Raw genomic sequence first — 26,755 nt, 5'->3', positions numbered from 1 at the left:
CCTAAAATATTTTTCCAGTTGTTCTTAAATCAATTTGACTTATAGGCCTTAGTCACGAGCACCCATACCGGGGGTTGATCCGTACCAGTGCTGCCGGTTTTATAGTGTCCGGACCCCGCGGGGGGTAAAACAGAGCTGTGGCCGCACCTTAAAGGGTGTGGAGGGATGTCTTGCAGTTCCTTTGTGGCTCGTGCGGACTCCTTAAGGACTGTCATGAATTGTCGTGCGTGTGGTAAGTATATCGTGATTTGGAAAGATAAAGTAAGCTACACGTAGAGGCGATGTTGTCATACAGCATTAGTGAGGGGCTGGCTCCTTGCTGACCGCGCACAAATCCTGCATGGACGGGATGAGCTAATGAAATGCAAGTGTCCGTAAGATGTCCACACAGATTATGCTCCGATTATCTAATTTCCTCATTTCTAAAGGCCAGACTTTTCACGTGCATCATTACTGGGCCCCTTGCATAGTGTGGAGGGTTCGGGGGGGTTGTTACAGTAAAAGAGACGTACGACGTGCCTGCGCCTCACCTACTTCAACTTTACTTTACGTGATAAACAGTATGCTTATAGAAAAAAATGTGCATGGAACATTTTCATTCATCTGGCTCACTGAGCGAGCTTTCGACATTTCGAGCGGACCGCCTGTGAAGCCCGTGCAGATTTGCCCATCTTTCACCAGCACACAGCCCGTATCCATCGGTAAGAGCAGTTGTGACCAAGGCATTAGCTTTTGATTTTTTTTTTTAGCCCCTTATATCTCTATTTTTAAAATATCTCTCTCTTCTTTCACTGAATAGGTTATACGAGGATTTATCTGCACTGTAATCATTACGACGAGTCTCATGCAGATTACTGTAAACTCTTTATCACAGGAAAATGTAGTTTCTGGTCTTACTTAAGGATAACCATTTAGAAAAATATCAATGCAGTCATACTAATTTGAGAAAAAGTACTTCATTTGATGCCTAAAGTTAAGAAAGAAGTAGAGATTGGAAGAACTTGTCTCCCTTTTTCCTTTTGCACCTTTTTTTTTTAAACTCTGGAGAGACAAGATCAACAGTTTGGCAGATCGCAGGCTTTCTGCACTTCCTCTGAGAGCAGCAATTTAGAAGAGGCACAGATGAGTATGACCTGCCTCGCTGAAGTCAGCTCCCCACGAAGCATGTTAGTTCCATTTGTACTTCTGTCTGAGAGGAGAAATGTGAGATGGCAGAAAGCCTCCAGGAATCCAACATGGAATCCTGGAATTTTGGACTGGAAGGAACGAAGGAGAAAATGAACAAAAAGCGCAGCTGGACTGGAGAGCTGTCAATGTCTGTATGAGAATATGTAGACATAAGTACCATAAAGACAAAGATGGTTTAAAAAGACGATTCTATTCTTGTTTTTGTTTTTTTTGAGTAAACTGCAAAACAACTTGGCGGATGGAGGACAAGTCAAATGAGAATAACTGAACATCAGTTAGAGCATCTGTTTTAAGGCCATATTAATAATGGATGGCCTTCGTTCCATTGTAAAGTGTGATGCAACTGTTGCTCTGTAATAAAAGGGCAGAACCTGAGGCAATCCAACTGCAAGGCCAAAACCAGACCCAACACTGGCGTCCCAGACGGACAACAGACAACAGCGGGCTAAAAAAGGCACAAGACCAGGAGGATAATAAAACTGCAAGAAGGATCCATGACGTTAACTTAATTTTACCATGTTTTTTTTCTCTTATTTAATAGTTACATTTTACATTTACTAGGTTTACTTTCCCAGTTTTGTTGTATCACAAATTTCCAAAGTGTTTCCCCCTTTCTCTATTTGTCTCTGTTAGTTTTTTTTATTATTTTATCCCTCTTTCTATGCCTTTTGGTTCTTTTTTTTCCCTTCAAAATAATATTTCAGTTTTCAGTCATTTTTGTCATGCTTAAGATCGGTTACTTTTTCACCCAATAATTTTGGTTTATTAAGTTTTTAGTTTCCTTTAGACCTAAAGAGCTCTGCAAGTGTCCCAAAAAAAGTTTTTTAGCTCGGAGAGTTTAATACAGAACATAATTCACTCAGGATCCATGCAACAAGTACATAAAGATTTGCTCAGTCATATTTACTTCAAAAAACAAGAAGCTGAAATTTGTTTTTCTCCCATTACAGGAGTTTCATTAGACTCTTTATTCTTTTACAAAAGGCATCAGAAGCTATCCTTTCAAGGACTGACATTTATTCCTCTGATTGCAATTTATCTGATGTCACTTTCCCTCCTCGCACCCGCCCTGCTGTGCAGTGGGCCAACAAAAGGAAAATATTGCAGCGTGAATATGAAAGCCTCTTCCTCACAGTTGACCTATGGAGCTCAATCTGAGCCTGATGAGCTCTCATGTCCTCCTTTTGCCAGTGCAATCAGCAGGTAGACAGATTAATGTGTTAGGCCGTGACTGCTGGAAGGATGAGGATATTTGTCTCACGTAGACATGTATTTAAACTTTTCCATCTTTTTTTTTAACCCAGCAGTTTTTATTTAAATATTCAATTTATTCCAGCATGTTGGAAGAGTGATGGCTCACACCGAGCCTTCTGATTCCCCCTCAAGGCCAAATGTGGATAAGGGCGATCCATTTCAGAAAAAAAGGCCGGCATTGACTGTTACGGAGAAGAGAATGTAAACATGGTGCTGATGAAAAACACGCACAGAGACTACATATGTTTAAAAATGCCCTGAAACCTGAAGAAAATGTGAGAACTCCCAGTGTCAGAACTAAAAAAAAAAGACTTTAGAATAGTTTGTCTGTTTTTCTTTTGAAGTGCAAGCCGTTATTCATCATTAAGCTGATCATTTGTAGCACAATCCTAAAGGAGCAAAGAAAACATGGTATTTTGGAAATTTGCTGGAACTAGTTCAAACCTGTGCTTGATCAAAACGATGCACTGTAATCCCTCCTCCCTTGGGTTTCCACAGTCGCTACCTGAATGATCTGCAGTCTGTGCACACGCATGCACCTGTGGATCAGCGCCCAGCCGTCTGCTCAGTCCCGTCTGTCCAACTCTCTTACAACAAAGGCAATATTTGAGTCCATCAGACCTTACAAAGCCAAGCATGTTTAAATAGGTTCCTTTGAAATGTTCGAGATGATGGAGGACTTTTATGAGGAAAATCAATATTACAATTACATTTCTGAGTATTTCTTTATTCAGATTGCTGTGAATCTGGACAAAGCTTGTAGTTGCAACGTAGAATCTTCAATCGGTGAGACACAAGCTCCCTGCTCTGCACCCTTTTATACGGCCGGATGGCTCCTATATTGCTCGCCATTTTAGTTGCACCTGTAAAGGTAGGTTGGGGTTGTGAGGGGCTGTAAGCTTGCAGTGGATAATGTAAACAGATGAAAGACAGGATATGGGGGCAGGCTTGCTACGCCCCAACAGTCCCGCCTACAACTACAACTAGAGGTGAATTTCTAATGATCTACTGCCGCTCTGCAGAAATTATGTCCTAGAAAAAGACACCGTTTTGTTTTTTTAAATTCTGGCTAAAAACAGCATACTCATGATTTAAAAGACCACTGGGAACGCTTTCAATGATCGGAGTGGGACTTTAATACATTTAAGCTTTTCTAATATCTGGGAAACACTGTTAAATTTGTTTTAGTGACTTGTGGCAAGTAAACGCAATCTTTCATGATGATCGACAAAGCTTTGTACGCAAAATATTGTTGAGGGCACTCAGTATGCGCTCTTTGCTCACTCAGGAATGTGACATAATAAAAGAAGTTTGTTGATGGTAGAAAATCAAATTTAGAAGTAGGTTTATTTGCAGTTTACCCCAAATATTTGAAACATTTTGGTATCATCACATTGAAAAAGAGGCATGAAAGCCCGTGGGGGGGGGGGGGTTCAAACCAGTTTGGGCCAAGGTGAAGCTGAAAATCCAAACCAAAGTTATGCACCAGGCTCATGTATCACTGTACAAATGAGCTGAAGTGTCTCAGTACCATGAAGGGCGGCTCCTTCCTTCCCAACGACAGACGTGCTTATGACCTATGGGAAGGGCGTGTCGCCTCCTTGGATTTTAGTCTGACTATTGAGTCAGAAGCAGTCTCTGGAGATCTTGCACAACTTTTCTGCAACTTTCTTGTAGCTCAAGAACTGCATCAGCACCATCTTCTCGCAGACTTGGACCAAATCCTTCCTGACCTTCCTGCAGAAACATTTGAGCTGACATGTATTTTCTATGGGAAAACGTCACTGTATTCCTTTTTGCTCTGAAAGTTTCTGAGATCTGAGCTCAGAGTGCAGCTGCCGTCAGTAGGTCGTTTGGCTCCAACATTGCAGAGGGGAGTGTATGTGTGCGAAGGAAGTGTTTTACTGCAATGGCATTTTTCAAGATTGTAAAGCTTTATCAATTAAAGTTTATTTTTCCATGTTATTCGCATAAGCATTTGGCAGCGGGCTACACTTCTTTTAGGATTCTTTCATTTGGCTTTGTTCTGTCATTTGAAACTGCTGCAAAGCATTATGCCCCCCCCTTCTGGCTGTACAGACCGGCTTCCCACTCACAAATATGTAATAAAAATATTTCATCTTAAGAGCTTGAACTAAAAAAAAAGATAGAAAAGTTTTAGAGAAAAAGTCAAAGGAAAGGATTAAAACCTTCGAATCGATGTCTGGTTGTTTTCTGTGAGGCTGACTGATGTGTTGTAATAAGGTCTAATAACTAAATAACACTAATTACAGTTTGTATATGAATATTCATGGTAATTTAAATTTGGGATACAACTGCAAAACTTTCTGATCATGTTTATTGTTTTGAGTAGTTAGTTTACTAAAAGTTTACTTGTGCCACTAGCATGTGGAGCATAACCTTTTGTTAAAGAATTAAGAAATATTGCTTTGTTTCAGGAAAAGGCTGACAAAAATTCTACAGGAGTCTATGAGAAGCTATGTCTTCATAATAGCTTCATGGATGCAACCACATTCGTCTGACTTTATTTATTTGTATTTTATAAACTTTTTTATTATCATGTTTTGGAAAAACAGATAGTTAGTTACAAATTTTATCTTGGGTTTAAAGTGTTTCTTCAACCAGACTGAAATCTGAGTAAAGCATTAAAACAGAATAGCAGTAAGGAAGTTGGATTAATAAAGAAAAAATATGTAGACATCATTGCAAAAGACAAGTTTTGTTTTCTTAGAGAATTCAAAAATATGTCACTGCATTGCACACAGTAATCACAATAAGCTGCAATTATTAATTGACTTTTGGTCCAATCAAGTATCAATGTGCATTGCTCCATGTCACTTGAAATAAAAAGCTTTTTACTCTCGATGTTGGTGCATATTTACATTTTTGTGTAGTTATATGAATGACAACGCAAATGCTTATTCATTTCAAATGTACTTGTGCAACACAATCAAACCTATATGTATAAAATCCAGTCAATACCAAAACTAAAATGAAACTTTCAAGCTAAAATGTGCAATTTACCAACTTTTTTACATCTAAAAATTTCCCTTTCTTATCATTAGTATAATAACCAGGCCCCTCGTTGATTTCTCCCCTCAAGCACGCTGCTGTCTAATGAGCTGTGAATGACAAACATTATGCTAAAGGTAGCTGTCTATCATCTCCCTTCAGGGCAAACAAGGCAACACACAGTTTCACTAATGGAAATGAAAATGAGAGCAAAAAGGCAATATTAAAAAATGTCTGTCTTTGGGGCATCGCAGTCGCTTCGGAACGGGTCACGTGAAGATCAACCGCTCCCTCCCACTTGGCAGGTGATTCCATGAATGAAGGATCACCCCCCGGTGCCAATTACCACACATCTGATGGCATTCTGCGTTCATTAGCACAGACAACATTATGAAAAGGTGAAAATGCCAATTGTGTTAGAATAAATGTTTGGCTGAGGAATAGATCAGCTATTGGATAGATTTATGACCATTTAAAGTAAGCGCATTGTTGTGCTAAGGGATCATTTATGCTACAGTTTCTCCCTATTAACAAAAAAGAAAGGTTCCCCTGTGCTGTCAAACATTTTTAGAGCTTGGACTGGTCAGAAATCCTTTTTAAGGCACATTAAATTAAGTTTGATCGTCTCTATATTGCCCTCTTCCTCGCATGTCAGTCTCTATCGCTTTGAAAAGCTCTGATTTGCGCGGCCGGGTTACAGCCGGTGATAGTTTGATAAAGTCTGCCATGGCTCAGTGGAGCCCTACTCTCTGTCTATGCAGCCATGATCCCTCCCTCCCTGCCTTTTTCTTTTTTCCTGTTCCAATAAACTTGGATAAAGGGGTCAGCAGGTTATGAGCAGGGCAGAGAAAAAGGCTGCAGAGATCAGGTCATGCAGCCGGCATACAGGCAACGGCGCTGAGGCCAGGAGGCTAACAGCCTCTCAGTGAGTGACTGGAAAGGTTGTCTGTCTGCATTTCAGAGGTGAGGCAAAGCTTCTGACAGGACACACTGCACTCTGGTTAAAACTGACAGGGAAAAACAGATACATACATAAGAAAGAGACCAGCTGCAAAGCAGATTCTGCATTGCAGAGTAGGCGTACTGAAAAAAAGAAGTTTACTTTTATTTTATTTTCAGATTTTATGAACGCTGCCTGAAAAGCTTTACCTTGCATATAAAAGGGCGATGCTCTCACAGTGCTTCATCAGTGAAATACATTTTGGCAGCTTTTTCCCCATGAGAGCACTTACGGATAGTCAGACTCCCAGATTACAATCCAAACCACATATGCAGCACATTATTCTAAAGTGCTACTCGTCTTTTTCCAAGATCTGACGTGAAACGCTAGAACCGAAAGAAGAAGGAAATGCAGGAGATAGTACAAAAATAGGTCAATAAATCAAATTATACTTTTTTAAAAAAAAGTACGTTTCAGCAATAATTTTTGATATTTAATTTAGCTCGTTCTTTCATAAATGTTGCCATGTTTGTTCCTCATTCATTTTAAGGATCCACTCCTATGGAAATGGCGTTTTATGATACTTTTAACATGGTCCTGTGGCTTCTTTTCTGATGACGGCGGACAATAATAAAGAAAATTAAGCTTAAATTGAATTTTGAAGTATTTCTTTATCCAAATTGCGGTGAATCAAGAGCAGACGAGGGCCACAAGCCCCCTGCTCCGCTCCATTCTGATGCCGCCACTGAGTCCCGACTTTGTCTTAGTTATTCTCATCTGGCTCAAAACTCCACAGCTGCATCCCTCCAATATTGCTCACCATTTTTGTTGCATCAGTAATGTTAGGCTGGAAGAGAGTGTAAACAGAGAGCTCTCACTTATGGGTGATAGGAAGGGGGGGGGGGGGTGTCTCTGCACCAACAGTCAGAGGCAAATTCCTAATAAACCACTGATGCTCTACAGAAACTGTGCTTAGAGTTTTTGGGATTTTGGCTAAAAAACGACATAATCATAATCAAAGGGCCACTGGGAACACTTTGAAAATAGAAGATCAGGGTGGGACTTTAACATGTTAATAATGCATGTATTTATTTTAAACAATTTTACTCATGCTTTCTGAACTTGTGTAAGCGGATTAATCTATTTCCCTTTAGCTGACTGCTTAATAAAACAGGGTTGCCATCTTATTGTTTGTAAGCAGATGCCTTCTGCTCCACTGTGACTTAAAACAAGCTGCTACAGTTTTTTTAGTGAACAGGAAAGGAGTTTTGAAAATAGTTTGTAAGTATTTCGCCGTATTTCTTCAGAAATCTAATTGCAATTTGTGTCCAACTAAAACATTTGGCAATAGATCTTTAAAATATTGGTTCGATGATGTGTCTGTAGTGGATTGTGTATGCCTTTTTTCAGACTTTGCATGAGCTGCTGCAACTTAAAAGACTTTAAATATGTCATTAGACAAAAAGTTTTCATTTTTTGTGAATAATGCCTCAAAAAGAAGACAAAAAGCATGTGTAAAACAGAGGTGCCAAGGCTTTTGATGAAATCCATTTGTAGATAAAAAACTGAACAACCTCATTACTTAAGCTTCTAAACTGCATTTAATGAGGTAGTATTGGTGAAAGTTGTAGCTAAATCCATTAAACCTAGGATACATCTCTGAATTGAAATTGAGAATAAAGGTAAAAATGTTTAAATGATATCAATTCCTTTTACCTTCCCCTTCTTCCACAGCAGCACATGAAGCAGAACAGTCTTGTAATCTTTTTTAAATACCCTCTTCAGCTAAAATATGATGACCCTAAGTGACCTGCTGTAGAGTAATCACGCTCATTCTGGCCAATAGGCTTCCACATCGACAGCTTGTTACAGAGCAGACGTCCTTCAGACAAAATGGGTGAATCACGAAAAGCAGAAGCTAAAAAAAAGAAAATAATCGGGATCTGGATCCGACGATAATTTTCCCAGAAGCACGTCTGTCTGAAAGGGTCAATAATAACCCAGAGCGTGGGAGACAGCATGGACACCGAAAAGCAAAGAGAGCAATTTTCTTGCTGCTTTTCACTTTTCAGTCAAAGTGGCAATAATGCCGTTAAATGTTCTTCATTCTGTGAAATGCCATTCAATCTCTTAAAAAAACCATCACTGGGGAGGAATAGCTGAACGCGGCAGCATGTTTAGGTCCATTCAGAAAGCCTGATTGATGGTTACAGACACACCCACAGATTTGCTATCACAGTTTCAGCTCACACAATGCCATTCATGTTTAGGAATCCAAAAGTAAGCAGGAATATGCATGCTCCCTGTGAGAAGCCAGAGAGGATGGTGCTGTCTGCTTTAGTTTGTTCTCAGTTGTGTTTTCTTGGTAATTGTTTTTGTGTGTGTGTGTGTGTGTGTGTGTGTGTGTTTTCCTTGCAGTCAGTCTCAACAGTCTCACCTCGTGCAGTTGCTGTTGTCATCCTATGATGCCCCCGTTCTACATGTTTTTTTTAATGCTCTGAATTTATATATTAAAGACACTGCAATGAAAACAGCGTTTCTATCATGATCTTGTGGCAGTTTTCTGGTTACGGAAGACACATGTAAAGAAAATTAGGCTCAAAATTGAACTTCTGAGTAGTTCTTTGTTCAAATCATTGTAATACAGTAGAAAAGAAAACATTCCACTTAAAAAACTTGTAGTTGTCAAGTTAATCATTCAATCGGCAGGCCAAAAGCTCCCTGCTCCACTCTATTCTTGTAGAAGACTAGATCCATCTGCGTTTTTCCTCATCAGACTAAAACTGGACAGCTATTTCTTTGCTCGCCATTTTTTCCCCCTGGTTACGCTAGGTTCGGGTTGTGAGGGGCTGTAAGCTAACAGATAGATCCCGTGAAGTGGGAGCGGCAACAGTCCTACCCACAACTCATAAACGGAGACGACTTAAAAGATTTTAGCTCAAGTCGCAAGCTCTATATGTCCTTTTGGGTCCTACACCTTCGGTTCCTCACAGAACCTAGAAGATACGAGCCAGCAAACCAACTCTGCCAGACATGCTCTCTGCCTTTCACAGAAAATGAATAAATTTAAAAGAAGTGAGAGCCGATCATTTTATAAAAAAGGGAAAGAAAAAGTAGTTTAAAAAAAAAGGTTTGTCAATTGTAAACTACATAGAACTAGGGGTGTCTTTTCCTCTTTTGCTGTATGTCTTTAGAGAAACATAGCTGTGATTTGAGCAGATGTCTCACAGTGTGAAGCAATTGAATTTACCAGACAACTCTCCCTCTGCTCCAAGAAGAATGAGGTGAAACCTGACCCAGAGTTCTTCCGACCAGCCATTACTTCTCTTCACACACATTCCCTTTAGGACCATCAGGATGCTTATATTGCCTCCCTCGGTGTGATGAAGTTATGAATCTTTTCTTACAATCCGCGTTGACCCTTTACTCATAAACACATTCTTTGAGCCTCATATCATTAACCACAACACCTCCATAAAACAGACTTCCTGTCAAGGCTCCAGCCTCTCCAGATGCTGACCCCCATGCCATACCCTTATCAGACCGCAGCCTCCCACTGAGGGGCTGTATCATCCATCTAAATCATGGGCTGGCAACTCGTACAGAGTGTGCCTGTATGTGGAGCTTACGTGATTACAGTGTTGTATCCCTGCACCACGGGGAGAGTGACATGAAACAGTTGCGCATAATGCCTGTTGGGATGTAAATAAAACGAAAGGGCAAGACGGACATCAGCAGCATCTTCATTAGCGATGTTTGATTAAACATCTGAACTGTGTCCTACAGCATGGCCGCAAGCAAACAAACTGACGAAAAATATTTTAAAGGTTGGTATAAACCCAAAGGAATATTGGAGAAAAGCATTTAAGAAACAGAATTAAATCTAAATTCAAACTAAACATTTTTAAACTGAAAAAAAATAAATCTGTAGTGTTCATGAACTTTTAAAAAAAGTTTGGACTTTTAAGCATGTTTTGAGACAGTAGAATCACATTGGTGTTGTCCAAATTCCTTTTACTACTCATTACATAGTGCACTATGTAGTGAGTAGTAGTAGGAGTTTGCCATTTTGTAGTGCTGTTCGCATCTGCAGTTCCAAAATCAAGTGCCCTAGAAATTTCCCAGAAGTCTCTGCAAAATCCCTGCAAAAATCGATGCTCACTAGATTGGCCGGTATAGACCACAATGTGTTGCGTTTAGACAGTTTTCATGTGAAAATTTTGTTTTTAAAATATTACAGTTATCAGAACACAGTGGATGCCTAAATGGTGTTTGTAAAATGTTCATAATATTGGGTTTTTACTCTAGGAAATCTGTGACGACATTTTGCCGTTTTTAACAGAAAAATAGTGAGCAAGGCGTCCGAATTCCTTTTAAAACAGAGGTCACTTGATAGTACCACACTAAATAGTTTTGTAGTAGCAGGGAGAAGGAAGGAAATTCAGACAGAACCCATGTGTTGTAAACAACATGCTAACTGTCAGTAACATTTTTCACACGTTTTAAGGATTTTTAACTCTCAACAAGAGTAGAGACAATTTCTACAGATTCCACTGAACTTTTTTGAATTTTTCCAAGATGTTTCAGAGTAAAAGTCAAACAGCTTTCAGGAATAACATTTCAAGCTGGGAAATCTTCTCATTCGGGGCCTGAGGCTGGCTTATCCCTGCACACAAATGCACTTTCTGGATTAAGTCTCATCACACAGTGACACAAATTGCTTCAAAACAACCCAGTCAGACATGAATACCTGCATTCAGACACAGGGGAGAAAAAAAGACGTTTGATTATAGGTGTATGCACTTTTGCAGCCTGGGTAGACACTTATGCGCTCAGAAATCTACCGAAAAATCTTCTGGGCTCTTTCTGTAGTCTCCTCCACTGGACTGCTGCATTGCTCCAGCAAGCCGCTATAAAATGTTCATCAATCACAGAGGCTAATCTCAGGTTCTTGCTGGCACTTTCATTGTGTAGGCCTTTTCTATAGGCTGCCTTCACATAATGTCCAGCTTTGCCCGCTTTGACAGGCCAGTGGCCCCGCAGCTTGCTACCATGAGAGGCATTATCAAGTGGCATGCCTTTGAAGTGAGGCACTGGCTTATCTGGACATCTGGAGTGGGGAGGACGGGGCCAAGGGCCCAGGATTCAGGTGACCTCAGCCTGTCTTTGTGAGGAAGAAAAAGTACACATTTGAATGTTTTGCTTGGCTGGGAGCTGAAAAAAAGTGGATCTTTTGAAGTCTAAAGAAAAAAAAGAATAAGAGAACCAACATCTTTTGTGTAAATCAATTAATAAAACAAAAAAAATCTGTCTAGCGAAGAAATTTACTTTGTAGGATGTTTTCTCTAATAACTTGTATTCATTCAGGATGGTTGCATGGCAGAAAAAGTTTGTAAAAAGTCACCTGAAGACGTTTACCTTTTAAAAACTAATGGTAGATGACCTTTTAGTAACTTGTGCTTTAGGATGCTTTTTTTCTGTGTTTCTGTAAGAGTTATGATCTCCTCCCCAATTTTTGTTTGTGTATTTGAAACACTTTTTGGTCCAGCAATCTTTTTTCTGCCACTCCTGACAAATAAAACACAATCTGCCATGTTCCAAAACAACAATTCTGTGCATGGTTACCTTTTATTCTGTCATATCTAGGATTCTGCACACAAAGCTGTCTCAGTGTGAAGAAGATGTGGTATCACAGACCACTCTACAGTTAGAACCAAGATTGTGAGCACCAGCTAGTGTTCTACACTACATTTTCAACATCAATCAGCCTTTCTGCTTATAGCTGTGTTGACGTCAATAAGTGCAAACTAAGAGTTTTTATTTACAAAAACGTTTTTTTTTCCTGATGCAGAGATTTTTGCTGATGGAAAACCAACAAAACCATTTGACATCACATTCATAACAACACATAATATTTAAAGAAAGGGCTTTACTATACCTGAAGAGAGTCATTAAAGGCCTTAAGGCAGACTAATTCTGCCTAATTCTTGTGGCTGAGAGATGAGATCATTTTACTTGAATATTTACATCAGTGTTGATGATGTTTGAGGAGGGAAATTGTAATATTCCTAAAATATTTATATTCTGGATAACATTCTGATAACCAGAATATTAGGAATAAATCTCTGTAATGTATTTAAAATTTCTATTTTTTAAACTATATCACTTTCTGGAAGTTAAATTAGGAGACCTGACTTTGTATTAAAAATATTTCAAATGAATGTGCATAGCATGAGATATTGAGATGCAAAAAATAAAAAAAATAAACAAAATTGACAGTCATCATTTAGTGTCATCTATATGTTAGGATAAATCTACTTGAAGGTAAAGTTTCATTAAAGACCCACTCAGATGAAAACTGTGTTCTTGGTATTTTTAACATTCTCTTGTGCCATTTCTGAATATAGAGGACATGCATAAGGAGAAATAAGATCAAAATTACATTTCTGAGGAATTCTTTCATGAAATTGTTGTGAATCAGGAGCAAATGAAAAAATGCTGTCTGAATAAGAGCTGGTGCTCTGGTCTGCAAAGAGGAGGGGGAAAGGGGCGGGGTCGCTTTACATTTATGTGAACTCAGAGGCAAACTTGAAGTGAACTTCTGAGAAGAAACTGTGGAAACTATGTTCTAGAAAATGTCAGGTTGTTTGATTCTGGCTAAAAACGGCACAACGCTTCTGAAACAGATCAAAAGATCAGCAGAGTAGGTCTTTAGATGTAAAAAATGTGCTTGAAAGAAACACATTTTTTTCCCTTTTTTAAAGAGTTGTCTTCTCGTTCCCCAAAAGGACCAGTATAAAGAATTCCCTGATAAGTAAACTACAATCAAAACAAATGGTGTATGCATGAATGACAACCAACAAACCGATTCAACTGTAAAACCTTTGTAAAAAAAAAAGAAAACCTGGGTAAACTTGGCAACACTTAAAAAAATGTAAAGAATTTGGAGTCAAGATTATTCTATAAATTGGAGCCTGTTTGCTCATTGGCAAGATGTTGCTTAGATGTTGGCCTGTGGTCCTTAAACGTCCGTGGGTCAGTCATTAAGAATAGATTTATTGATCTACCTTTTTGAAAAAATAAAAGCTTACAGTAACTACGATTCCAAAGTTGTTTTCCATCTATACACTCTTCTCAGCATGTACCTGTCGATGTTGGTCAAAATACAGCCAGACAAAACCTCTTCTGCTGCCTAGACACATGTTTTGGAAAAACCCAAAGAGTGCCTTAAAAGTTAGAGATGCATCTTCATGGTGAAGCAAACTGACGGAGAGTGGGACAGAAAGATCAAGTGGGCAATCCTCCCTATTGATGTTCACCGCTTAGCTGGGGGGCCAAATCTTTTCTTCTTTTAGGATTTTGGAAGAAAATTCAAGGAAAAATCAATTTCATGATAGTCGTTGGTTTTAAATCAAGGGGTCAAAAATCTTGGTGACATTTTGCCAATGAGCAAAAACTCTTCATACGACTTGATGAAAATATTGTTAAATATCTGGCGGACGATGGCCAAACATCAGCCATACATCCACGTGCTGTATGGGAAATGATCTGTAGAGAGACGATGCTTTTAACGTCTAGGTTTGGGAATTTGTGCACACTTGGCCTTTACCAGGGCTTTTTAAATACAGATGTAGTTGGGTCAGATTTTCCAATGTCAAAATTTTGCTGGGCCTAACATTGGCTGATAGAAGGGTAAGGGTAAAGACAACGTATTAGAAAGAGCATTCTCAGAATTGAGCATTACTACTTTGAAAGTGATAGTAGACGGATACAGTGGTGGACAAAATTGTTGGTACCCCTCAGTTAAAGAAAGAAAGTCCACAATGCTCACTGAAATGACTTGAAACGTTCAAAAGTATCAATAAATTAAAATTTCTTGAAAATTAAATAATCAAAATCAGCCATTACTTTTGAGTTTTTGATTAACAGAATTATTAAAAAAAAAAAACTAATGAAATAGGGGCTGGACAAAACTGTAGTTTAACAGCAGAACTTCAGCTTCAGAGTTAACCTTCTTTCAACTACAGGAACTCTTCAACCGTTTACGCAATTAACGTAATTCCAGTGTTCTGAAGCAAAGAAAAGTCCTGATATATGCTCTGATACTAACGTAAAGCATTGCATATCGAAGGCGATATGTAAAGCCACTCTTTTTCCACGTCACAATCAGCTGATTCATGTTGATTGCATAAATGGTTTAAGACTTGCAAGATGTCAAAGAGCTGGTCTTTTTTAGGTGTCACCGGCGACATCTCTGATGTTCAAGGGTTAAGATACTTTGTTGAGTAAAACTAATAAGCTAAAGACATTGTGAATCGACTACCCAACAAGAAAACCTTTTTGTGTTATGCACATAAATAACCATTTTGGGCAGAACGTGACATAATTGCGATGTTTACCAACCTTGAATTGAAACCTTTGGATGCTCTTTTTTTGTGCACTCTGGGCGGTTCCGCGGATTAAACAAAGGCGGGGTAGGAGTCGTTGGGACAGCAGAGTTCTGTGCAAAAACAGCTGGTAAGAGAAGGAGCAGGAAGAGGGCAGCCACAGACGAGGGGCGTGGCTCCAGTGAGGATGCTGTCATGGTGATGACCTCTCCTCTAACTGCCAAGGTGGGCCTCTGGAAAAAAGCTGGAAAAGAGAAGAGACGACTTCAGCACCTCAAGGCGACATATCTACACCAGGCTTCAAAGAAAAGAAACACACACCCTGAGTCATTTTAAAATCATTTTCATCCTCAGACTCCTAAATCCTAAGGGCTTTCTCCTCAGAATCTGGCACAAAAGAAAGGGAACAGAATGAAAGGAGATGCAAAAAGAAAAGTTTTTGTAGAAACTCAATGGAATGGGAAAAAAAAGATGTTAGATAGGGTGACTGGAAGGATAAAAAGCTGAGTAAACTAGAACGTTGAGAGTGAAAGCACAGAATATGGATTTGCAGAGTATGTGAAAGACAAACATTTAGGAAACAAAGTCATCAGTGCGCTTCCTAAAAAAAAGTACATAACCTCTGACCTTGTGATAATCATTTAAAATGTCCAATTAAGCTGAGTATGTCTCATTTAATGTTTGACTAATAATTGAAAATTGTAGGGAATTGCAGAGAAGGGGTAGAAGGTTTCCAAAAGTCAACAAAGCAGAAATGAGTCAGCTTAAAATTTGCAACTCTTGAAAAAAATATGCTGTAAAAAAATATTTGCACAAGTCTGGCGCTTTGCGATCCGTGACATTTTCACTGCAAGTGATACATCTCATAACACAAATGATTTCCCACAATTCCCCCCACTTCAATATTCAAATGTTATGCAAGCCGACTGAGCAAGCGGAGAAAGAAGCTCACACTAAAAGAACCCATAGACACACAGTCACACAGGGACAATGTTGCTCCCGGAGTCATAACTTATGAATCCACAGTGTTGAGCAGACAACAGCACTTCATCATTTCCCACCTATCATTTTTTATGTTAACATAGCAAGGTGTAAGATTATTAAAGTGAATAAAAAGGTGAAGCTTCAACTTTCAAAGCACTTTATCTAGCGGAGGTCTCTTTGTGTGTGTGTTTTTTTTCAGTCATGCTTCAATCAATAACAGATTATTAGCCTGGCTGAGCTGCTAATCAAGCATAAAGCTCTGAAATCAATTAGAAATCATTTTGTATGAGGTGGATAACCACAGTAAATAAAGCACATTGTTGGCATGTTTGTCATTGCGACATAATATTGTTAGTAGCTTGCAACACGATAAACTTTTTTTAAACAAAATATCACTAAAATCTTCCATCTTGTAAAGATTTTATTTGACAAACAGCAAAGAAAAATAAGACCCACTGTTAAAAAAAAATGTCATTGTGAAAGAGCAAATAAAAGTGTCTTCTTTTATACCCGAGTGTACATTCTTGGCAATTTAAAAGGTTTATCCAGTAAACAGCAATTCAACATGTTTGTCATTTTGTTTTAACCTTATCCAGCGTTGAGCTTTTTAAGACTTGTAGGCTCCTGTTACATCTCAGATCCACAAGGGGGCGTAAAATTAACCTGAATTGTTCTCTTGACTAAAATTTTCTATTCGGATTATATTAGAGAAAAACTAGGAGAAAAACAGATGAAGAAAAAGTAGAGAAAATGAAAAAAAAATGCATGCGCAAATAGATAACAGTCATCTGCAAAAAAGAGAACCAGAAAAAATTACTTTGGGAGATTTCCCAATCATATTTGTGGAGTAGTTACAGAAGTTTAAGCTTAGAGATCCCAGATTCCAGATTCAAGATTGGTTTATTGTCATTCCACACATAGTATTGCAAAGAAATACACGGGTGAGACGAGATGTTGTTTCTCACTAGCATGACAGTGCAAAAAACAGCAATAATAAAAAAATAGCAATAAGATAACAATCCTAGAATAAAAAATACGATGAATAAAAAATTAAGTGAAATAAATAAGATAAAAATGAAATAGAATAGAGACCAGCATTCAGTGTGAAAGTGACTATGTGCATTTGACAGCAGTGTTGTTTATGGGGGGGTTGCTAGAGTCTGTGTCCATGTATTGCGTCTTCGCGTTGTGTGGAGGGTAGAGTTTGTGAGAGCCTGAATGCATGAGGAGGACAGTCCGTTCAGCAGCCTCACAGTCTGGGGGAAGAAGCTTTTTAGCATCCTGTTGGATCTGCAGCTGATGCTCCTGAACCTCCTCCCAGATGGCATGAGGGAGAACAGTCCATGAGAGGGGTGCTGGGGGTCCCTGATGATGGAGTTGCTCTGCGTAGGCAGCGCTGCTCGAATAACTCCTCCAGGATCGGAAGAGGTGCACCAACAATCTTGCTTGCAGTCCTGACAATCCTGTCGTTGTTTGTCCTGAACCTTGCAGGTGCCAAACCAGGATGTGAAGCTCTGTGTCAGGATGTTCTCCATGGTGCCCTTGTAGAAGGTGATGAGGTGAGGTGTTGGAACTCCAACCTTCCTGAGTCTCCGGAGGGGATGGAGGCGCTTCTGTGCTTTTTTGATGACTATTGTGGAGTTGGTGGAGGAGGACAGGTCGTTAGTGAGGTGCACCCCCAGAAACATGACGCTGTGGACCTTCTCCACAGCAGCACCGTTTATGGTCAGATGTGAGTGGGGGTGATTTCCAGATGTCCTGAAGTCAATCGCCATTTCTTTAGTTTTGTCCACGTTGATCTGGAGGTTATAGGATTTACACCACACTGCTAGCTGCTCCACCTCCATTCTGTAAGCAGACCCATCATTGTCACTTATGAGACCCACCACTGTTGAATGAAACTTTATTAATCCCAACAAGGAGAAACTCAGACATATCAAGCAGGGAGGGGGTGAGTTGCAGTTATCAACCCTCGAGAACAGCTGCTGTAGTCCACTCTGTAGAGTGTTGTGTCATCTGCAAACTCATCAATGTGGTTGGTGCTGCCTCTAGCTGCGCAGTCATGCGTGAACTGACTGAACAGCAGTGGGCACAGGACGCACCCCTGTGGTGTGCCCATGCTCACTGAGATGGGCCTGGATGTGTGTCTGCCGATCTTGACTGTCTGCAGCCTGTCTGTCAGGAAGCTTAGAGTCCACTTGCGGGATGCCGTGTCCACACCTGTTAGCCTAAGCTTCTCCACCGGCTGCTATGGAATGATGGTGTTAAAAGCCGAGCTAGGGTCGATGAAGAGGACTCTACCGTAGGGGTTTTTCCTCTCCAGGTGTGACAGTGTGAGGTGGAGAGTGATGGAGATGGCATCTTCTGTGGTTCGATTTGCTTTGTATGCAAATTGTAAAGTGTCCATAGTTATTGGAAGACTGTTTTTAAGTGAGTGAGTTGTTAAAGAGGTCTGTGAAGACATCTTTCAGTTGCACCGCGCCGACTTTCAGAACCCGTCCAGGGATGTTGTCTGGGCCGGCCGCTTTGCGTGGATTGATGGTGGAGAAGGCCATCCTCACCTCAGCGGTTGACAGCTGCAATGCTGTGTCGCTGGAAGACAGCGGGAGAATCTGTGCCTGTGTGGAGTTGTTAACTTCGAACCGGGCGTAGAAGTTGTTCAGCTCTTCTGGTAGGGAGCGGTTGTTCTGGCACATTGTTGAGGGTGGGGGCTTATAGTCCGTGATCTTCCGAAACCCCTGCCACAGTTGCCGTGAATCTTTCTCACACACGAAGTGACTGTTCAGTTTTTGTGCGTACAGCCTCTCTGCCTCTCTGATCCTCCTTGACAGGTTTTTCCTTGCCAGACTATGTGCTTATTGAAGAAAATGTGTTACGGTGCCTCTGGCAGATTCCTCCCCCTCATCAGCCACACCTGGTACCTCCAGCTGCGCCTCCTCAACCTCGTCAGCCGGCAGACTCTTAAGGAGACCTCGGACCTGTAATCAACGCTAGTGCGTTGTACTCCCACGGTGCATCTCCTGGCCTCATCTAGATTCTTGTTCATGCCTTTGTCCTCGACTAATTACCTTGTCTTGTGTCACTCCAGGATCGCGCCCTCACGAGTTAATTCACTGGTTGCTGTCCACCACCCGCTCCATCGCCCTCCTGGCTACCATCACGGATCATACGGTTGTCGCCGCCAAGACCCTCCAACCAACACCTCTGGCCTTCACAGAAGAACCTGGGACTCAATATTATTCCTGCAGTTAAAATTAAACCTTTTTCTACTCACCTCAGTGCCTGTCGAGTCTCCTTACGGGTTCCAGCACTTGGGTCGGCTAAGTCAGCTAAACCATGACGGAACGAACTAGCCTAACTCCCGACCCAGCTGACCCGGACGGCCTCCGACATGCCGTAAAACAACAAGGTATCTTTTTGGGACTCCACTCCAACGCACTCACCCGCATTACGTCTGTTCAGGAGGATCTGGTCTCCCATGTCAAGGATCTTACTCGGACTATTACCAATTTAACTGATCAAACCTCAAATCCTACAGCCTCTGTTTCACCTCCTGCTTCCGGCAACACTCTGGCCGTCACTTCCTCTCCGTCAGACGAAAACATCCGCCTTCAACCGGAGCCGTTCCACGGAGATGTTGAAGCCTGCAGCGGCTTTTTGCTACAATGCCGGCTCCTATTCCTTCAGGCACCCAGGTACTATCAGTCCGATCAGCATAAAATCTCTCTCATTGTCAACTCTCTTCGCAGTAAAGCTCTCCAGTGGGCCCAGGCCTTCCTAGCCTCTAATCCCCTCACTCATCTCCCCTTCGACCGGTTCATTGGTGAGTTTCGGCTTGTTTTTGACCAGCCGCGCAAACAGGAAGAAGCGACCCGGCGGTTACTCAGCCTCAAGCAGCGTAACCGTTCGGTGAGTGACCATATCGTTGACTTCCGCATTTTGGCAGTAGAAGCAGGGTGGCCAGACATAGCCCTCAAGGGAATTTTTTATCAGTCTCTTAACGAGGGGATTAAGGATCATCTATGTACCCAACCTGAAGCGGATAATTTTGAAGAACTAGTGTCAGCGGCTCTCCGATCGTATATTCGGCTTCGTGAGCGCCAGACCAAACGAAGTTTCACTCCTCGCAGATCTTCTCGTGACTTTTTTCCCCGTCCTCATCTGTTTTCACAACCAGCGCCTGCTGGCACCAGCGCCCCTAGTCCCCATTCTGATGAACCTATGCAGATAGGACATTCCAAGCTTTCCCCTGAAGAAAGGCTTAAACGCCGTACTAATGGTTTATGTTTTTACTGCGGAGACGCCAGCCAAATCGTCTCACAATGTCCAAAACGATTAATCTCCCCCATCCCCTCGCTAAGTGACAGGTCACGAGGGGACTTGGCCGAAGGTTCCGTTAAGCCCTTCCTTTTTATACCCGTCAAGTTTTCTAGTTTTAACCAAGTCCATGAATTCAACGTCCTTATTGATTCGGGTGCTGAACACAGCCTTATTGATGCTAACCTCGCTCGTCAACTTAGACTACCAGTTGAAACCCTCGACACTCCTATTAAGGCAGCTGGTTTGGGGGGTAAACAATTATCTAAGATCACCTCACGTACTGAACCCATCCAGCTAATTTCTTCTGGCAATCACCGTGAATACCATCAGTTTTTTATTACTGACTCCCCCCAAACCCCAGTCATTTTGGGGTATTCTTGGTTACGTTTCCATAACCCCCAAATCGACTGGACTAATTCTCGGATTATCAACTGGAGTACGTATTGCATGGCCAATTGTCTGCACTCTGCTATTCCTTCCACTACTATTGCTAATCCGCCAGAAAATGAGGATATTGATTTGTCAAGGGTACCATCATGCTATCATGACCTTAAAATCGTGTTCAGTAAATCGAAGGCTTGTGCTTTACCACCTCATAGGCCTTATGATTGCGCCATTGAGCTCCTCAGTGGAGCCTCCCTCCCCAAAGGGAAATTATTCAATCTTTCGGGACCTGAAAAACTCTCCATGGAGAGTTACATACAGGAAGCACTCTCAATCGGTCACATCCAACCCTCATCATCTCCAGTCGGTGCAGGGTTCTTTTTCGTTGAGAAAAAGGATAAGACCCTGAAACCTTGCATCGACTACCGCGAGCTCAACCAAATAACGGTTAAAGATAAATATTCCCTTCCTCTTATTAATTCTGTCTTCGACTCTGTCCAGGGTGCCAACATTTTCTCCAAGTTGGACCTTCGCAATGCTTACCATCTCGTAAGGGTCCGAGAGGGGGACGAATGGAAAACCGCCTTTAATACCCCCCTCGGACATTATGAATATCTCGTCATGCCCTTCGGCCTCACCAACGCCCCTGCCGTGTTTCAGCGTCTAGTCAATGACGTCCTGCACGATTTCCTCAATCGCTTTGTTATTATCTACTTGGATGATATTCTCGTTTACTCCAGCAACGCCGCCGAACATCGCCACCATGTTCGTTTAGTCCTCGAGCGTTTGTTGGAAAACAAACTTTTTGTTAAGGCAGAAAAATGCGAGTTTCATGTAGATTCCGTCTCTTTTTTGGGTTACATCATTGAGGCTGGCAAAATCAGACCCGACCCCTCTAAAATCCAGGCCGTTTCTGAATGGGAGATTCCTGTGTCACGTAAAAAGCTTCAGCAGTTTTTGGGCTTTGCAAACTTTTATAGAAGGTTCATAAGGAACTACAGCAGCATCACTGCTCCTCTCACTCAGCTCACCTCCGTTAAAGTGCCTTATGTTTGGAACCCCGCAGCAGACTCTGCCTTCCGGAAACTCAAAGAACTGTTCACATCCGCCCCCATCCTCATACAACCGGATACTCACAAGCAGTTCATTGTTGAGGTTGATGCCTCTGATTCTGGGGTGGGAGCCGTGCTGTCCCAGCGTGAATCTCCATCCAGCAAGCTCAAACCCTGTGCTTATTTCTCCAGGAAACTCAGTCCCGCGGAACGGAACTATGACGTTGGCAACAGAGAATTGTTGGCCATAAAACTGGCTTTGGAGGAATGGAGACACTGGTTGGAGGGGGCTGAACAACCATTCATTGTGTGGACAGACCACAAGAATCTGGCCTACCTGCGATCGGCTAAGAGACTAAATTCTAGACAAGCCCGCTGGTGTTTATTTTTTGACAGGTTCTGTTTTACAATCACCTACCGTCCTGGCAGTAAGAATGGCAAACCTGACGCCCTGTCACGAAAATATAACACCACGGAGGGGAGCTCTACGCCTTCCATCATTCCAGACTCCCTTTTCGTGGGCAACCTCACGTGGGATATTGAGACGAGGGTGCAACAGGCCCAAGGTGAGAAACCGGTCACCATCAATTGTCCCCCAGGAACTTTGTTCGTTCCCGATAACCTCAGGTCTGACGTCATCACCTGGGGGCATTCATCAAAAATCGCCTGCCACGGTGGGGTTCATCGTACACTCACGCTTCTCAAACGACGCTTCTATTGGCCCTCCATGGAGGACGACGTGCGTGCTTACGTTGCAGCCTGTACTACCTGTGCTAGAGCTAAGTCATCCAACTCACCGCCTGCTGGTCATCTGCATCCGCTTCCCACACCCGGTCGACCTTGGTCCCACATAGCCGTTGATTTTGTCACTGGACTGCCTCCTTCTCAGGGTTTCACTGTCATCTTCAATGTTGTCGACCGCTTTTCTAAAGCAGCTCACTTCATTCCCCTCGCTCAACTGCCCACAGCCACCGAAACAGCCAACATCCTGGTTAATCATGTTTTCCGGCATCATGGAATACCTACCGACATCGTGTCCGACCGTGGGCCGCAATTTATATCGCAGGTTTGGAAGGCCTTCTGCTCCGCCCTCGGAGCCTCCATCAGCCTCTCATCGGGGTATCACCCCCAATCCAACGGCCAGGCCGAAAGGGCCAATCAGGAGCTGGAGGCCGCCCTGCGTTGTTTGGCGGCCCAAAACCAGGGTGACTGGTCGGACCATCTCATCTGGACTGAATACGCCCATAACAATCACCCATCTGCTGCTACGGGTATGTCACCCTTTGAAGCCTCTTTGGGATACTCACCACCCTTGTTTCCTTCTCAGGAGCTCGATCTGGCAGTGCCCTCTGTCCAACTCCATCTTCAACGGTGTCAGGACGTTTGGCACCAGGCTAGGGCGGCTCTCCTCCGCACCAAGGAGAGCAACTGCCAGATCGCCAACCGTCACAGGGTGGTGAGTCCCTCCTATCAACCTGGTCAACAGGTGTGGCTTTCCTCAAGGAACATCCCCCTCCAGGCCACTTCCCGTAAGTTGGCTCCACGCTACATTGGACCCTATGTCATTGAGCGAGTTATTAACCCCACCTGTGTCCGCCTCAAGTTGCCTGCCGCCCTCAAAGTGCATCCTTCCTTTCATGTTTCCCAAGTCAAGCCTGTCCGCCAGAGCTCCCTTTGCCCGCCGTCCGCTTCCCCGCCACCCGCCCGCCTCATCGACGGGGCCCCGGCCTTTACGGCTAGTCGGGTTTTAGACGTTCGGCGCAGGGGCCGCGGTTTCCAGTATCTGGTCGATTGGGAGGGTTACGGCCCGGAGGAGCGGTCGTGGGTCTCCCGCTCCCTGATACTGGACCGCTCTCTCATTGACGATTTTTTTTCCGCCCATCCTGGTCGTCGCCCTGGACCGCCTGGAGGCGGTCGTTGTGGGGGAGGTACTGTTACGGTGCCTCTGGCAGATTCCTCCCCCTCATCAGCTACACCTGGTACCTCCAGCTGCGCCTCCTCAACCTCGTCAGCCGTCTTAAGGAGACCTCGGACCTGTAATCAACGCTAGTTCGTTGTACTCCCACGGTGCATCTCCTGGCCTCATCTAGATTCTTGTTCATGCCTTTGTCCTCGACTAATTACCTTGTCTTGTGTCACTCCAGGATCTCGCCCTCACGAGTTACTCCACTGGTTGCTGTCCACCTCTCGCTCCATAGTCCTCCTGGCTACCATCACGGATCATACGGTTGTCGCCGCCAAGACCCTCCAACCAACACCTCTGGCCTTCACAGAAGAACCTGGGACTCAATATTATTCCTGCAGTTAAAATTAAACCTTTTTCTACTCACCTCAGTGCCTGTCGAGTCTCCTTACGGGTTCCAGCACTTGGGTCGGCTAAGTCAGCTAAACCATGACAAAATGTTTACCGATCTTTAAACATTTTAATTGACATTAATAATAAGAACATTTATTCTCAAAAGTTACTTCTTGTGTGAATTTATATTGACTTATATTGAATGATTCTTAGTTTGGTGTTTCCTGTTTTCCTTCTCTCACATTTTTCTGGTTAAAAAGGAAGAAAGAAGGAAATGCTAAAAGTAAAAACAATTTTTATTGCAAAATACAACAATACCCAAACTTGTGTATATTTATTTCGCGTAATTATACTCCAATAACTAGTCAATACACAGTCTGCAGCCTCTAAAAAAACAAAAAATATAGCATAATAGATATTACTGCATACATAGATAAATTATAACCTATATCTAAAAGTAGATAACCGTAGGATAGAGGTAAAAATGAAGATGAAATGAGACATTTTGTTTTTTACATATTTCAGCACAAAGAGACCATTCTGCTCTGAGAATCTTGAGGTGTGTTATCCACACTGAAACCTCAAAACAACCTGACAGGACTGTTATCTGTTTAATAGGGCGAGACAATAGAGCAGCCAGGCACCACTGCAAGACAGATTTGTTGTTGTTTTTGTTGTCCTTCCTCTTTTAAAACCACTGCCACTTTAGAGTGTTTGAAGTCAAGACAGTCAAAAACACAGAATGTCATTTTTGCTTCATCACTGTCTGCCTGGCTCATCATCCTCAATTGTCGGTGTGTATACTTTGACTTTTCCCTCAGAACATGCAGAAACCACAACATATTTATCTTTCTCCTCATTTCTTGGTCCACCTGGATCTGATAGTGTTGTTTATCTCGTTGCTTTCAGGCAGACAAGCAAATCAAATCCCAACGCAGAAGCTCCTATTGGCAGGCTTCAACACCCGATTTTGCTGTATGCGGCAAATTAGAAGCTGCAGGAAGTGAATTCACTCACTCTATGTGGTTTTAGCCTGAAAATATTAATACATTTATAAATCAGTAAAAAACAGAGGGGATATTTTTTATTTTGTTTGGGAACACTAAAAGACCTATTTTCCTTAAGTGACTTTGTTCTGCAATGATCTGCAAACTGTTGGCATACTGTCCTATTCATTCATTCATGTGGTCAGTCATGGGACTCAAATTTTGCTACTTCCATTGGCCTGTTTTAAAGCGACACCTTACAATGTGTGAAATATGGCAAGTGGGATACGCTATCAGTTTTCGAGTCCGTTTCAACTCTTTCCTGAAGTAGCCTTTCTCAGCTCTGAGAAATAAGAGATTAGTTTAGGTGTTTTTATTCTTTCATTTCTCAGCTCTGACTTGAATATTAAAATAAATAAGGCTGTTGTTAGGATAGTCAAATAAGGAAAAATGGAAATTAGTCCTTACCTCTTCGGTTTAAGCCTCACCTGGCCACAACCAAAAGCTTTGTTGTCTTTGAGAACTGTCAACTTGGAGAATATTGAATGATTTTCAACCTGGGTGAAAGCTTTGAAAGTTGTTTGCGTGTAGTGGGCAAATTACTGAGATAAGAAGTGCAAAAGCAAAATATGTAAAAACACTGTTCATAAAATCTATGTTCAGAAGAACAAAGCCTCTGCAGCCAGACTGTTAGAACCAGATAAGCAGCAGGAAGTAAACCAAAAAGCAAGTTTATGTTTTTGAATGAGGAGTTATCTTTGGCAGAAACTAAGATGGAAAAAGACTACACAATGAGTTTAAAAGTTTCTTTCTCAAACACAAAAAAATGTCAGCTCTGAAACGGACACCTGCTTCTGCCCCATCTTGGGTCACAGCGTGTGGGCAGAACTGATGCCTGCAGTGTGTCAACATCAACTTCTGTGTGCGAGTGTGTGTGCGAGCCCGCCCGCAAACGTGTGTGTATACATGAGGCATAAGGCCAATCAAAACCCCCAGACAGAGTCCATTCAATTTCCCATCATGCTGGGTTCAGGATAAACCGCCGTTTCTCAGAAAGAACTGGGACAATCTATACAAATGAGCAAGCTACCTTCATGAGACATGCAGCTACTTCCACAAAGAATCAGAAATCAGATAAAGTAAGTTGATCAAATGTAGTCAGTTTGTTAGAAGTTCAGGGCTGATCTGAACTAGCGGATGACTAGGACCATCATTTTTGTCAATATCGTGTAAAAAGACAACACCTACCACCGAGGGTTTTAGGGTTTTGCTGGTTGGTCATGCAAAATCTTACTGTTTTCAGTTTGAAGTTGCTGTCAGAAGTCAGAGATCTTTTTCCCCCTCTGGTCACCAAGGGGGAAATCGCCTGAGTTCTATCACACCTGACTCGTTCACTCATCACAGAATACTTAAACTCTACACTGAGCTCAGCTCAGTGCGAAATATTGTCTTTGCTTTGTGGACTTCTGGCTGAGCTAATAAACCTGCTGCATTTGGATCCAGCCGTCTGCCTGGTCTTGTTCTGAAGTGTTCTGAAGTATAGAAAATTCACAAAATTTGGGTTTGACATCTTTAATATTTTGACGGGTTATTTGAAGGGTGACTAATTTAGTTGAAAATGATGGAGTTATATTGAAATACAGACAGATTGTGATTGGCATGAACAAGGAATACATCTTCATTCGACCCCTTGTTTGGTTTTTTATCTCACAAGAACAACACTAAATGTAAATGTAAACATTTCTGGTTTTGTTCCATTTCTTTTAAGTTTGTGCTAGCTGGTATGGAACCACAACCAAACAGCAGAGTAAAACTAACAAAAATGAGAAACATTATTCTCTTTTTCTAAAGCTAGACTGTCATTATTAAATGTTTCCTACTGCCTTCCTTACAGAAGCCACGCCTCTAAAAAAATCTTTTTTTTTTAATCTTTCGGATTATGTCGTATATAA

The 26,755-nt window shown here is 42.0% G+C and overlaps 1 protein-coding gene across 7 annotated transcripts in view; it reads right to left on the bottom strand.

The window, feature by feature from the left end:
- sema5ba (sema domain, seven thrombospondin repeats (type 1 and type 1-like), transmembrane domain (TM) and short cytoplasmic domain, (semaphorin) 5Ba) overlaps window positions 1–26,755 on the bottom strand; it is a 210,072-nt gene that overhangs the window by 103,278 nt on the left and 80,039 nt on the right. For all 7 annotated transcript variants that reach the window (XM_011489256.3, XM_078939655.1, XM_020713350.3 and 4 more), the window contains exon 3: window positions 14,798–15,025. In XM_011489256.3, the coding sequence (XP_011487558.1) occupies window positions 14,798–14,978 (181 nt within the window). In that variant the 5' untranslated portion in view covers window positions 14,979–15,025. The remainder of the gene's footprint in view (window positions 1–14,797; window positions 15,026–26,755) is intronic.

Source organism: Oryzias latipes, chromosome 21 (assembly GCF_053564925.1).
Source record: "Oryzias latipes strain Hd-rR chromosome 21, Olatipes_Hd-rR_3.1".
In the NCBI taxonomy this organism is placed as follows: domain Eukaryota; kingdom Metazoa; phylum Chordata; class Actinopteri; order Beloniformes; family Adrianichthyidae; genus Oryzias; species Oryzias latipes.
This window is presented reverse-complemented; position numbering and strand designations above follow the sequence as displayed.